Source organism: Myotis brandtii, unplaced genomic scaffold (genome assembly GCF_000412655.1).
Source record: "Myotis brandtii unplaced genomic scaffold, ASM41265v1 scaffold383, whole genome shotgun sequence".
Taxonomy (NCBI): domain Eukaryota; kingdom Metazoa; phylum Chordata; class Mammalia; order Chiroptera; family Vespertilionidae; genus Myotis; species Myotis brandtii.
Window position 1 is genome coordinate 1,246,033 of NW_005364711.1, and position 15,724 is coordinate 1,261,756.

At 40.9% G+C, this 15,724-nt stretch overlaps 1 protein-coding gene across 1 annotated transcript in view; it reads right to left on the reverse strand.

Moving 5' to 3' along the window:
- ANKFN1 (ankyrin-repeat and fibronectin type III domain containing 1) overlaps window positions 1-15,724 on the reverse strand; it is a 450,804-nt gene that overhangs the window by 3,610 nt on the left and 431,470 nt on the right. The window contains exons 16-18 of the mRNA XM_005872543.2: window positions 12,773-12,988; window positions 2,985-3,151; window positions 211-361 (exon numbers count right to left, since the gene is read on the reverse strand). Coding sequence (XP_005872605.1) covers window positions 211-361; window positions 2,985-3,151; window positions 12,773-12,988 — 534 coding nt within the window. The remainder of the gene's footprint in view (window positions 1-210; window positions 362-2,984; window positions 3,152-12,772; window positions 12,989-15,724) is intronic.

Sequence of the window (15,724 nt, forward strand, 5' to 3'; positions counted from 1 at the left end):
CCCCCAGTGCACAAATTTCGTGCACTGGGCCGAGAGAGAGAGAGAGAGAGAGAGAGAGAGAGAGAGAGAGAATGAGAGAGAGAATATGTGTGTGTGTGTGTGTGTATATATATATGTATGTATGTATGTATATAACCTCCTCTTGTGTTTTATGCCACAGTGCTGTTTTCATTTGCCACAAAAAGAAGATAGAATGGTAAAGACTAGTACCTGGTGTAGAGGTATATTGATCTGCTTAAGGAGAGCTTTCACTGCCATCTGGAGCTCGTAGAAGAACAATTGCATGGGGCAGTCAGAAGTATGATCCACACTTTCCATAGATTCAGAGCCAGAAAGCTTTTGGACCCATTCCCACTCCTCTCTGTATGTTGAGTCAAGTTAAAATTAGAAATATAACAAAAGTTCAGAACACAGCTCAGAACATTTTTAGTGTGTATGTCCAGAACCTGGGTAACCAATTTTTGGTGGTTAAAACTCAATGCAATTTATGCTATTTGAACTTTTAGACACCCAGATGGAGTTTAAAATTAGCTTTTTCTAATTTCAGCTTAGTTCATCTACCAAACCACGTCTACCTCAGGACAGCAGGTCTAATTTGTATCAGTTTTTAATTTTTGAGATTGGAGCTTTTAGATATTTTGTCTTTATTTTCCTTCCCCTGAAAATCCTATGTAAATTCTAAGACCTGCATTTTGCCACAGGGCCACCTGCAGGTTAATTCAGCAATTGAGTAACCACAGGACTCTGGTCCAACTCAGGCAACAAACCATGTGGCACATTTCAAACCTGGCCTGTGGTAATCGTGGTGACTATTTTGGTTTCTTTCCCCTTCCCAAAAGCTGGAGGAGAATCACAAACAGGAACACCAGACAATTCTAATAAAAGGAACCAGGGGACACACATCACTGCTTCCATCCCCCTTTCAAACAGTCATATGTGTCTTTATTCTGCATGCTCTAGAATCCTTCCTAATGAACTTTCCCAAATGTCATGCAGAAGGGAAGGGAAAGAATGGTGGTGGGAGGAAAGCACATCTGGTTTATTCCCCAAAGGCTCCTCTTCAAAAGGAGCTTGAAAAGATCAAGGTAAATGCCTCTTGGGTAACATTGTTTCCACAGGTATTTTAGTACAAGTCTCTAAACATATTCAGTTGGCTGGGTTTCTTCTTCTAACTCTTCAGGGAACAGTAATATGCTCTCAGGAGCAGGCTAGAGAGGAAAGGAAAGCCCTCCTCTCTGGGGATGGAAAGAGAGGAGGTGCTAACATATGTTCCCACTCTCATGAAACCCTCTGAGGGCTCTCCCCAATGGATTATACCAGCCTGGGCTCCAGTCTGTGAGTCAGAAAATGAAATTGATTGTGACATAAGCTTTTCATCAGAAAACACTCTCTTTTAACCAACTACCCTCTTAGAAAAGTTTCTGTTTTTAAGATATCTGTTTCCTTTCAATTCCCACACTGGAAAAGACTATGGAAAATTTACCCTTTGTCCCAATAAAAGAAAAAAATTCAAAATTAAATCCCACTTCAGTCTGGGCATACTGTTGGCTTCATAAATAATTGAAATCTCTGAGAACCTGTTTGGGAACTGTTTCTTTCTCTCATCGCTGATATTGAAAACTAACTGTGGGGGTCTGACTAGCACAAGTATACACAAAACCTGAAGGAGAACATTGCTAAAATATCACCTTTAATCAAATTAGAAAATAAATTACTGGTAGGAATACCATAAAATATCTAACCGTTAATCAGCTTAATTGCTAAGGATGAGGGAGATGGAACTGGCAGAGTGAAGGATACTAGAATCTCCCATAAAAACGAAACTTGGAGTCTTGGCAAGGGGAAAGTAGATGGTATAACCACTAAAAGATAGAGTCTAAACCTTTAAGATACAAATCTAGAAAATGGATGAGAGTATTTGTTGCTGAGTCAACCTACAAATGAACGTTATAACCTCTTGGGAAAGGCTGAGATCACTAATGCTGATTGTAGAAGTGACCACCAGATGGCAGACTTAAAGTCTCGGTGTAGTTGATAAGTGAAAGAGAATATGGCAGCTACTGAGTTCTTTGAAGAGACCATCATCATCATCTTCATTGTGATCAAGTAGTATTTAATAAACATTCTGAGACACTAGAGTTAATCAACTTGCCAAAACTTTTAAACGACCACATTAGAGTCACCTTTGGTTAATTAATCCATAGGTATAACTAGAGTTTGGGTATCTAACTTGTACTCTGAAGCCTGAAAATCTCTGGAGAGTTCTTTTTCTTTTCTTATTTGTTCGTTCCTTTCCCTTTAAACAATTTTTTTTTTCATGTTAAGCACAATTCAGTAGACTTTCAGAGACCTGCTAGAGGGCTAGTTGTAAAGCTGAGCCAGATTACCAAGATTGGGCAACCTTCCCAAAACGAACAGGGCAGTTCACCCTGATGCCAAACCATAGAGGAGTTTCCAGAAGCTCAGGCCTTGTTACATCTTTTCTGCCCTAGAGAATCATAAAGACTATAGAAAACTTACAAAGTCCCCAGGCTAGAGGGTTAGGGGTGGGGAGAATGATGGTAGAGGGGCAGCCCTTTATGATTAAGGGGAAATCAGTGCTTTACTAGAACTCATTTCCATAGTCATATTAAAAAAATAATGACTTATTAGGGGGTGAAGAAAAGATACTAGAAACAGCAATGTTGAAAGTAAAGGACACCTACACATTAACCAGTTGTGCATCAGTGGTTGTACCATGAATAATATAGAGAGAAAAGTGAAAGGATAGTGCCCCCTTAGATGGGCTCACTTCTTTCACCAACACCACCAGCCCTCCTATCCTGATGTTAATATGCAGCTTGGTGTCTGCCCTCGTGTGCTGGCTCCTGAGGATATCTCACTATAGAAACACTCCCGGGAAGTTCATTTTCCTTCTGACACATCACACCATCACTCAAGCCATTGTTTCACCAGGAGGAAAATCCAAACTCCTCATAACTTACTTGGAAATGTTATGGTTTTCACGGATCTTAACATGGCAGAGAATGTTGGGCAACTTTTGAGTAACAAGAACTTTGATCTGATCCACAGAGCTACACAGCTTTAGATAACCCAGATATAATCCAGGAGAGAGACGTTGATGACTCCTTTTGTGATAGGAGAGAATATCCTGTAGGGTGAAAAAAACAAGCAGAAACAAAAAAACTCCTTGAAAGGCGATCTCAAAACCTTTTTCTTTCTTAGGTGCAACATGTCATGAATTAAAGGTGCTGTAGCTAAGAAATTAGGCGAAACACCTCAGATAACACCATGAAGGTTGGGGACAGACCATCTTACCTTCAGGAGACTTGTCCTCCAAGTCAGGTAACCAGTTATTAATATATTCTGCATGCTTATTTTCCTCAGATTTCTGAACAGGCGGAGGTGTGTGGGCTGTGATTAGCTATGGACAGGTGGTAGTGGAGGCAGGTACTAAAGAAAACTAGAATTTATAATCTCTGTCCTTGGAGGGCTTATTGTATAGCTGGGGAAACAGAAATTTACAAGTGTAAATGCTGATAAAGCTGTACAGGAAGCCTCATTATTTCAGGATAATTGGTATCAGGAAAAGTCTATTTTAAATGACACCACTTAAAATAGGATAAAACTTTTATAGTAGTAGAAGAAAAGATTTAATTGGTTCTTTATCTTGAGAAATGAAACAATGTAATACAATAGATTTATTTATCTTATTAAAATTTAAATTGTAGTTATATGTATTGACTAATTCTGAAAATGAAGAGAGTATCAAGTATTGGTTCTTTTTTTTGGCATAACTTTTTTAGACTAAATTGTATGATATGCTGTTTGAAATTGTATGAAATGCTGTTTCTTACATTTGACTTTCACAATGAAGAGGATAGTTTTTTCAAGAGTTTGTGAAAGTTTCATATTTTTTTCCCCTGGCATTTAAAAAATACTTGATAGTTATGTCATTCTCTTATAAAATACTTGTTCCTTTTATGTTCTTCAATTGTTAACTGGTCTATTGCTGAATTGTAACTGGCTTTGCATGTGATTTGGTTAGTTTTCCACATCATCTTCATCAGCTTCACAAAATTCTTTACTTTTACAAAATTTAAAATTTACCTTATAATAGATTTGCATTGTATTGTCACAACACAATATTCCACAGGCAGCAGAGACTGAATGAAGTTGTTGGTTTAACAGGAAGTGCCAGCCTGTTATAGCACAGAGGGATGATTGAGTCAAGTCTTGTTTTATATGTTGTAAGTTCTCTAGTGAACTATTTAGGGTGTGACTTTAGCTTCCCTATATGACTGCAATAACTCAGATAATGAATAATTGGAAATACAGATTCCCCCATTTCAGTAGGTATGACTTTTTAAACATTTGGGCAGCATGGGAGTTAAACAGTGTTAACAGTGATGAGTCAGGTAACTGATTATAAATATTCCTATAGGCCAGAGTTTAGTCTGATTTTCAAAGTGAGTAAAAAAAGAGGGAATCATCGCTACCACTAAATGTAGGGAAGGTGAAAAGGAAAAGGAAAACAAACATTATACTTGCACAAAATTTTATATGGAACAGAGAGGTATTGAAGTCTCCCTTGGCCACTAAGAAGGAGTAATCTCTCCTCTGTAGAATTAACGATTTGCAACACCTAATATATGCTATTGTGTATTGTCTCCTTTGTTCCGTCCTCTACCAAACATACTGAATTCCAGGCTCTACAGGAAACATTGGGGTTTCAGGTAACTTGCTATGAGCACTACTTTTGAAGAGGTCAAGAAGATGAGTAAACAAATTATCACTATATACTGAAATCAATTTTATAATAGAGACAGTGTTGGCATACAGATGAAGGAGTACTTAGCTTATATTTTTCTTCTCTTATGCTCTTTTTTTGAACTAGACTATGAAATTAGTGGTGTTGCTGTGTTTTTTATTGCTTTGTTTCCTTGGTACCCAATGCTAATTCTATATATAATAGATACTCAACATGTGGAAATCAGGACAGTTTCCTAAAACAGAACAGAGAATAGCAGAAGAGGAACAAAATAAAAATGGCCACAGCTGGGGTCATAAATGGTCACATAACTATCGAGTACAGAAAAGGAAAAAGCTAAGTAATTTTTAAGATATTTGGTGAAAAAGACTAGAAAGAAATTTGATTTCATGATCAAGAAGGAAGGCATTCTTATTAATATTAGGAGTTCCATACAGCTTGACTTTTTAATGTCTTTTATCCTGTGTCAGAACAGATCACAGGTGAGTAGTTGACTAGAGGAGCTTCAGTTAAGGTGAAATTTTAAGAAATGAATAGGTAATCAAAGAGAGAAATGGTTAATGAGAGGAGGAAGAATGGAAGTGTTCAGATGGACAGAATTTGATGATATGCACCCTAGGGGGGTACTTGCTGAACAAGCAGATGTGGCCACAAACTCACAGGTCAATATTTTTGAGAAGTGATGGACAACTAGAAAGTCCCTAAAGACTAGAAAAGGGCAAATATGCCTATCTTTGAAACAGGAAGGGGAGAAGCACAGGATGACCCTAGTAATTAAAGACTGCCAACTTATTGATCTTTGGGAGAAATGAAAAAGAACCATCTAACAATCAATTTGCAGCCAGTCAGGAAATCCTGAGACACTGGATCAGGGAGAAGTCTCCAGTGGAATCTGTTTCACTAGATAATCTGTGAAAAGAAGAGTCTTTACTGTATTACTTTAATAAGCTAAATATCTGAGGTGAAGATTTGTGAATGATAGAAATGGTGTGGGAATAGTAGACATTTTGAGTGAAGGACCAATAAAGACTGGCCCTGAGGGCCACTCTTTTCAGCTTATTTATTGACATTCCAGATAAAGAAATAAAAAATGTGTATCAAATTTGTGGGTCCCAAGTTTAGTGTGGTTTGGATTTTCTGGAAAATAGTAATAAAGCTCTGAATGACCCTGTGCATTGGAAAAATAAGCTTATCATAATTAGGGTTTAAACTTAATAAGAAAATGTGCTTGTAAAGACCCAAACCCCAGTACAAGTATAGGATGGGTATGAGTATAAGAGAAAAAACATGTGGGGGTCAGACCGACCACAGATAGAATGTGAGCTGGGAACATACTGTGGTTATGTAAAAGCCAACACCATTCTGGGATGGAGTAATTTACTCTTTCATTCAATTTTTTTTTAAAGACTGTTACTGAGCATCTACTATGTGTGTTCCTGTCTTTACATAGTCATTTTATCCTTCATTAGAATGTTTTGGGCCTAAGAAATGCATAGGAAGAGAAAGAAGCTATCCCATTCACATAATCTGAGGTACACTAGAAAGACCCCCTAAACCAAATCAAATGTCTTTGGGTTTACACATTGCCTCATTTGACCACTAAACCACATTTCTAGCCTCTACTTCCACTATAGCCCTTTTTCATCTCTTATCTCCAGCCAAGATGGATCCCTTTTTCATTCCCCATGCATGCCCTAATCTCTTTTTTGATTTTTTTTCTTGTTGGTTCATGAATTCACTCATTCTACCAACTTTTATTGAGCACTTACTACATATAAGGCATTGTGCTAGGGCAGTGGTCGGCAAACTGCGGCTCGGCAAACCATGGCTCGCGAGCCACATGCGATTCTTTGGCCCCTTGAGTGTGGCTCTTCCACAAAATACCGGCTCTTCCACAAAATACCGACTTCTGTGCGTGGGCCACGAAGTTTCAATCGCACTGTACGTGCGCGCCCGCATGTGGTATTTTGTGGAAGAGCCACACTCAAGGGGCAAAAGAACCGCATGTGGCTCGCGAGCCACGGTTTGCCGACCACGGTTAGGGTATTAATGACATCAAGATGAATAAGACATGATCCTTTCATGGAATTCACATTTCAGTATGTGAGAACTACATGTAAGCAAGTTTTTCTAACCCAGTGTGATAAGGGCCATAAGAAAAATGTGTAAGAGTCCTTGTGGACACAAGGGAGGGTGAAGATTGACTTTTCTAGCTTCTGCCTCATTTCTTTTACCATGCTCTGTATTTAATTCTATTTATCTCCTTTCTCCCTCCTACCTTTCCTCTCCTCCACCTTTTTCATTCCCCTTCTCCCTCCATCTTTCCCTCCCCCATCTCTTTCTCTTTTTTTCTCCACCTGGTGAACTTAACTTACCCTTCATGGCTCAGCCAACTGTCACCTCTTCTACAACGCCTTCCCTGATATTTCCAGGTAGAATTAATAGCTGCTTTGTCTGTGTTTCCATAGTACGCTGTTTGTGCTGCTATCAGGCTCTGGTTTAATTCTGCCTTGTATTACTTTGATTTGTTTACAAGTCTGTCTGTCTCCCCTGACTGAACTCCTTGAGACCAGGGACCTTGACTTATTCATTTGTTTTTTCTATAGCACCTAGAAGAGTTCCTGGCACCTACTTGGTGCTGAAAAAATGTTTATTAAATATGAAATGAGAGGCCAAGAGGGAGTGGGGTCTGGGGCAGGGCCTCTGGGAGAGAATATGCTGTGCTGGTGCAGTAACTACGAAGAGTTATATATCCAACTGCTCTTCATTGATCAGATAGCCTAAGAGCTTGTTAGAAGAATGATATATAGTTACTTTTCCAATAACCACAAGGTTTTTGTTTAGTTGGATAGGGGATGGAAGCAGAATTGTCCAGGGATAGCAGAACTCATAAAATGGTGGCTTGTGGTCTTTGTGGGCCAGCCCATGATCATTGGACTACAAAGAATTTAAATTTTCTGAATTATTTTTTTAACTTTTAAAAATAAAGAGATTTTATTGAAGACTCTGAACTTTCAGCTTTTCTTTAAAAATTGGAAAACATTTCAGCATTGGGACTACTTTCCTCCACTGCAATTAGCTGAGGCTGAATAAGGCTGTTCTTTAAATGATCTCAAGATTACTATAATCTCTGTTACTTCTATACTATTTTTTTCATTGAGATATAATTCACATACCATAAAATTCAACATTCTAATGTGTGAAATTCAGTGGTATTACTATTTTCACAAGTTTGTGCAGCTGTCACCACTATATAATTTTAGACCATTTTCATCACTTAAAAAATACACAACAACTTTGCTGTCATTCCAATCCTGTCACTCCTTCACCTGTCCCTGGAACCACAGATACACTTTTATGAATTTGTCTATTCTGGACATCTTATATAAATGGAATCATGCAGTATGTGGCATTTCATGTTGGCTTCTTTCACTTAGCGTAATGCTTTTAGGCTTCATTCCTGTCATAGCATGGGTCAGTACTTCATTAATTTTTATGGCTGAGTAATATTCCATTCGATGGATATGCTGCTTTTATTTATTCATTCATTAGTTGTTGGGCATTTGGCTACTGTGAATAATTCTGTTGTAGACATCAGTGAACAAGTATATGTGTGAAGTCAATTGTTTCTTATATCCAGCCCACCTGGCTCATTTCCATTAGTTTCCCAATTCCAGCAGTTTTTGATCCCCATGTTAGAGGCTGCTTGGAACAGGAATGAGCTAGAAAAAAAGCAAAAAAAGGCAGACAAGATAGCAGGTCCTGGGCATCTCAGGTATAAGAAGATATTGAGTCCCTGGAGTTAAAAAGGAATGCCTAAGAGAAGGAAAGCAGAGATGGGAGGAGATAGAAGACAGGTTTCATTGTAGCTTTTCTAGGATCAAACTTTTGAAAAAGGATCCAGAGAAAGGGAGGGTGAGGGTGTGTAAAGCAGCATGGTAGCATGGGAATATCAGCCTAGGAGTCAGAAGACGTCAGTCTTAGTCCCTTCTATGCTGCTTTTTGGCTGATTTGACTCTGGCCAGTTATTTTTCTGAAATCCATAGCTTGATTTATGAATTGGCCACAATAAAATTACCCACTCAACCTCATTGGGTTTTTGTGAGGATTAAATGGTATCATAGATGTGACAAAGTGTTATAAACTGAAAGTATAGTACAAATGAGAGATTAATATTCAGAGAAAACTTCACCTGTGAGGCTTTCAGTTATTGAAGTGGCTCCTGAAGACCATGGTCAGAGTAACTCAGCACCTGAGAGGGACCTCCCTATTGGAAATGCTCTCATTGTCAGTTTGTTCAGAGGGACACTAGCTTGTTTGTAATGACTCTCTTCCTTTCCAGGAAAGTATGGGAAGGATTTCTCTCTCTCTCCCAAATATATGAGAGAGGCCTGTTATAAAGTCTGGGACTTGAGAAGGTTGGGCATTTGAGAGGGGTGGACCTGAAGTTTCCCTGGGGCACTAGGAATTAGCAGATTAGTTATGGGCCCAGATTTTGTTGAAGCCTGTATCTGTTTTTGAAATCCCCACTGTGGTTCATAGAGCCTTTACACAACTTTTCCTTAGTTCTTATGAAAAAGTAGAGGAAGGGAGAAAATGCTCGAGGGATGATTGAACCAGTGCTTGGGGTCCCCTGGGACAGTAAGGATGAGGAGATCGACTAGGTGTGCCCTAAGGAGAGCCTAGCATTACTTGGATTTTTCTGAGTAGAGAAATAATAAAAATCACTAACATTTATTGAGCAGTCACTTTGTGCTACCCTTCTAATGTTTCACATGTTAACTCATTTACTTTTCATTAGAACCCTATGAAGTAGGTTGTTGTTGTTGTTTTGTTTTTTTTCCCAAAGGAGGAACTACAAGAGGTGAGAAATAAGTAACTTGCCCTAGTCATCTATACTAATAAAAGGGTAATATGTTAATTAGGTTGGACATCTTTCGGACGTCCATCCAGACAAAGCCACAGCAGCTGCAAGGCCCAGGGCTCAGGCAGCCGTGGGCTCAGGCAGCCTTGAGCCCTGGTGGCTGTGACGCCCAGGGCTCATGGCAGCCATGAGCCTTGCCTGCGAGGCCCAAGGCTCAACGGCAGCCATGGGTTAAGGCAGCTGTGAGGCCTGGGGCTCACGGCAGCTGTGGGCTCAGGCAGCTGCGATCCCTGGCAGCTGCAAGGCCTGGGGCTCACAGCAGCCGTGGGGTTAGGCAGCTGTGAGCCCTGGCAGCTGCGAGGCCTGGGGCTCAGGCAGCCGCCACAGCTGGCAGTGGCAGCAGCAGCGGGGTGATGGGGATGGTGCCTTCCCCTGATCAACCTGGTTGCCTCCCTCAGAGGGAGCGGGCCTAAGCCCTCAGTAGGACATCCCCTGAGGGCTCCCGGACTGTGAGAGGGGGCAAGCCAGGCTGAGGGAACCCTGGCCTCTAGTCTATATAATAAAGCATAAGCAACCATTATGGCGAAATGACCGGAACGACTCGTCACTATGATGCGCACTGACCACCAGGGGGCAGACTCTCAAAGCAGGAGCTGCCCCCTGGTGGTCAGTTTGCTCTCACAGGGGGAGCGCCGCTCAGCCAGAAGCTGGGCTCACAGCTGGCGAGGGCAGCGGGAGCCTCTCCCGCCTCCACAGCAGTGCTAAGGAGCAGCGAGCAGGCGGGTGGTAAGGAGCGAGGGTTCCGGACTGCAAGAGGGATGTCTGACTGCCAACAGGCGGACATACCCCGAGGGGTCCTGGACTGCGAGAGGGCACAGGCCGGGCTGAGAGACCCTCCCAGTGCATGAGTTTCATGCACTGGGCCTCTAGTATAACTAGAAAAGGAGTCAGGAATCATACCCAGTCAGTCTGATTCCAAAATTGTGCCTCAGAATGTCATGTGATGTAGCAGAAAGAGGCCCAGGCTTCCAATCAGAAGGCCTGGTGGTCATCAGTCTACTGACCCTGAAAAAAGACAGTGGTTTGTGGCCCAGAATTGTGGGAATTACCTAGTCAGTTTTGGGCAACCACCACAACCTATCTCTACTTTCATGTTGAATTGGTGGGGCCACCTCCTGACATATTTAATCTTAAATCTGGGAGTGATTGAATACCAGCCCTACTAGTTTTATCCCCCATTTCCTCTCCAGTGTAAGACCTATTTGGGAAGGGGGTGAAAGAGAAAAATAGAAGAGGAGAAAGGAGAGTGGGGGTGGGCGGGAATGACATCAAGCAGGAATGTGCCAGTCAGCGGGGGTAAATTTTCCACTTGGATCTGGGTTGAAACCTGATCTTGCCTCTATTTTTGGTCTCCTTCTCTAACAACCTTTCGCCAGATTGGAATTTTTCTGCACCTGTAACACATTTTTAATGTAATAAGTCTAGGAGAAACCAGGTATTATATCACGCTGGGGCCTGTGCTGTTTCTAGGAGGGAAGGTAGCCCAGACCCCAGTTTATCCCTATAGGGGATTAGTGTATTAGTCACCCTGTAAAAGCTCAATTTATTATGATTTTTAAAATGTTTCTTTTAGCACTTGCTTATAAAAGGTGAAGAGGGGAGCCACTAATGTGTCTGTGTTCCCTGCCTCCACCTTTTCACACACACCCACCCTCTATCAATTTCATATGAACTCAGATTCCATAAAATCAAATCCAGAGGCTTTGACCAATTAGCTTACCTTTGCTTCTTTGGACTTTGTCCTTGTTTGGGCTGGTGCAACTAATGGAAAGGTGAGCTTACTGTCGTAGCCACCCCTCAGTGGGGAATGGAAATAAGTGGTCTTAGCTGTTTAGGGTGATCATAGGGCACTAGTGGGCCAAGGCTTGGATTTGGCTTGTTAGTGTGGGATTGAGCCCTTTATTTCTCCATTACTACAGATTGGCTTTCTTGTGAATATACTAGTATGTCATGGGTTGCATAGGGCTCAAGGTGGATGTTTCTGCCAGCTTTGCCACCTAACTGGACAGTTCTATAGAACTCGTCATTGTCACTAGATTTAAATAAAGAAAGCAAGAAAAAGACAGCTTGAAACCCAAATTCACATAAGAACATGTGAGGCAGTTTGGTGGCATGCATGGAGAGAACGTTGGACTCGAGCAGATGTGGGAGCGTATCCTGGTTCTGCCATCCTGGTTAAGAGTCTGATCTAAGCTGCTTGAATTTGAATTTTGGTGGTGTTCAGTTCTCAGGCAAGTCTCTCATCTTTCATTTTATCTCCCATTCCCCACTCACTGAAATCCTACCTCCTGCCCTGGAATATGATATAATGTAGCGGAGAGAAGCCTGCTTACAATCAGAAGATCTAAGTTCAAGTATTGGCTCTGTCCTTTTCTAGCTGTGTGCTCAGTGGCAAATCCAAGTTTGGTGGTGATTGAACCTAATGCAATCTTGGGTTCTTTCCTTAAGGTAAAGAATACACAATTATGAATGTGAAATTGTTAGGATTTCTGCCAGGGCCTTGAAGAGGCTTGTGCAGGTGAAGAGCTGAATGATGCAAAATCTTCATTAGCTTCACTAAATCTGCCTCTGTCACATCATATCATTGAGCCTCAGTTATTTCATGCCTAAAATGGATTTAAACATGGCTGTCTGTCTTGAGGGAGTAGTTTAAGGAACAAGCAAGAGTAAATATTATGAGTGTTTTTGTCCCAAGTGATACATACATGCACACACACACACACACACAAATACATATATAGTTTAGAGATGTATTATTATTGTAGTACATTCAATTATTGGTTTAATGTTTTGATTATACTATCTGTAGATCCCTGCTCAAATATTTGTCTCATTGGTTCATTGGGTCAGGGGCATTCTCAAGGTGCCAATACTTGAATTCCAGATTGGGAAAGTGTTAAATAAAATAAAAACAAGCTTCTGAATCTTTCCAATGTGTGGAATATAAACCATGACATGTCTCTGGACCTCTCCACTTCATCATTGCATATGTAAATGGATTTTGGTGTATTTCATTAGAGCCTCAATAATTGTGTTTGGAACTTTAAATATATTAGGAAATTGAAAAGACTACATACCTGGATGGTTATCAGTAAAATGTCTAAAGCTGTTGGCTCCTCAGGTGTTGACAGAGACTTCCTCTGGCTTTGCAGCTTTGAGATCTGCATCCATTTGCCATTAAAAAATGAATAGAGCATCTCCACCTCTCTGATGGTGACTATCAGGATGTTTCCATGCCGGTCTTTAATGGGCTCGTAGTAAACTCTTCCCAAATTGTGTGTTCCAAGTAAATTCTAGAAGCAAATAAATTTCTGGTAGCTTATGTGATGTACAAACAAAGCAACATAACTGCAACAAAAGACACTAAATAATTATCTGATGTTTCTGAGAAGCTGTGTGTTGTTGTTGTTGTTTTTTTTTAGCAGACTTAATCCTAGAAAATGTGGCATCATAGAAATGTACTTAACAGAAGCTCAAAGAAAATGTCTTCACCCATAAGCCTGCAAAGATTATAGCAAGAGACACAAAAATTATGTTTTTTAAGCAAATTCAATATCTGTAAATATCTCTTACCCACATAGACACACCAGCACATAAACCTCAGTCACTGGCACTTGAAGAGAAACCCAGATGTTTTAAAGAAAAATGCCTGATATTTCAAGTATGCTGCTTGTGGAGTTTTGAAGCGATCTACAGTACACTGGTGAGAAGTGGGGTTGTTTAAAATGAAGAAGTGAATTGACAATGTAGCACATTGTACAGGTCCCAAATGACTGCACATTCCCTTCAAGATACTTTAATTGGGAGATTGGCCTGGTTTAACTTACCTGCATTTCAGGGAGTTCTGTTTATTTAAAACTGTTAAAATTGTTCATGAGCTAGGTCAACTGTGGCAGACAATGCTTTCAGAAAGGTAGGAAGGGAAGGATGCTGCATTAAACGTGGAAGGGCCCAGGTAGATGTTATTAAAATAAACTGTCACAAATAGGGTTTGAAGAGCACTGAGAGGAATAGAATAAAATAGCCTTTTACTTTGAATATCCATGGTTTTTTAAAATTATAAACCATCTCAGAACTCCTAGTTGTTATTTTTGCGAGCTTACATAAACACTGATGAGATAACCTGTTAGCCAGAGAGCAGTAGTAGAACTGGAATTTGTAAAAGTAACAAGGATGACCTAAAAATGAATGAGCCAACTACTCAGTATCCACATCTACCAAAATATTGGGATATTCCCTAATAGGTAGGGACTGTGTTTTAATTTTTTTTTTTAATTCACAAGGACAGGACACGTGAAGAAATTTCACAAATAATTATTGACATTTGAAAATTGAGTTGGCAGGATTACTATTTTTTTTAAAAATATATTTTTATTGATTTTTTTACAGAGAGGAAGGGAGAGAGATAGAGAGTTAGAAACATCGATGAGAGAGAAACATCGATCAGCTGCCTCCTGCACATCTTCTACTGGGGGTGTGCCCGCAACCCAGGTACATGCCCTTGACCGGAATCGAACCTGGGACCTTTCAGTCCGCAGGCTGACGCTCTATCCACTGAGCCAAACCGGTTTCGGCGAGGATTACTATTTTTTAACAATGGCCTAATCACTTAGATTATTCTTGTTCAATAATTGACTTCCAAATCACAGAGAAGTAATTGGGTAAGGCAGTGGTTCTCAACCTGTGGGTTGCGTGCGACCCCTTTGGTGGTCGAACGACCCTTTCTCAGGGGTCGTCTAAGACCATCCTGCATATCAGATATTTACATTACAATTCATAACAGTAGCAACATTACAGTTATGAGGTAGCAATGAAAATAATTTTATGCTTGGGTCATAACATGAGGAACTGTATTTAAAGGGCCAGAAGGTTGAGAACCACTGGGGTAAGGCTTTTTAAGCCTGTCCTTTGTAGTAGTTTGCTGCAAAGTAATACTGGCCAACAGCAGTGGTATGCTGGTAAACTGTCTATATAAAAAATAACTGATTTATAGGATATGCCAATTTCTGTGGTGTAAATACTCCCACCATAAGCTGATTTCAAGCTTCTAGGGTTTGATAACAGGCTTTCAAAATTCCTGAATATTTAACAGTTGGCTTTCCTAAGCCAGTGCAGGTTGGCTCCAGCACACCACTGCTATTAAGCCTTTAGTTATACTGGTGTTGAATTTCAGGGCTGGCTGCTGTTCATTAACTCTTAGACTTCTGAAAAATTGTTACTCTCTTTGGCCCTGATTTTCATCATCTAATATTAAGGATCCTTACAGCTCAAATATCCCTTATCCTAATCCTTACTTTATAGAGTTTTGGGGGGATTACATGAGAAAATATTTTGTATACTCTCAAGTTTGTAAATGTTCTTTACTGCTCTAATTGGAATCCCTGGCTTATATTTAATCATTTTCAAGGCTCAGTCCATGTTTCACCATCTCTGAAAGGACTTTCCCAACTCTCTCAAGTAGAATTTACCATCTCCTCTTTTGTCCCCTATTGTTTCCTGTACAAACTTGTGTCTTAGCCTGACTGTGGTCTCCTTGCATATTGATATACTAGTGGCCTGGTGCATGAAACTCATGCACATTAAAAGGGAATTAATTAGAGGAAATATTTTAATATTGCTATTTGCCCTTTCTCTATAATAGAAGTGTCAGAGATGAAACAAAATTAGTAAAATGTATATGAAAATCTCCCTGCTGTCAGAATCTGGGGCGCACTGCAGAACCCAGAGTCAAGTCCCCGCCCACCCGCGTGCGCCTTGAAATCATGTGAGACCCAGACCCGGCCGGCCCCACCCCCATCAAGCCCCGCAGGGTAGGGGGCACAGCCTCAGGTCCCCCAGCCAGGTGCTGGGCAGGGGGTACAGCCTCAGGTCCCCCGTCAAGCCCCACTGGGCAGGGGGCGCAGCCTCAGTTCCCCCGTCAAGCCATGCTGGGCAGGGGGGGCGCAGCCTCAGGTCCTCTATCAAGCCCTGCTGGGCGGGGGGTGCGGCCCAGTGCCAGGGTGAGGAGCATGGCCTGAGGTCTCCCTGCC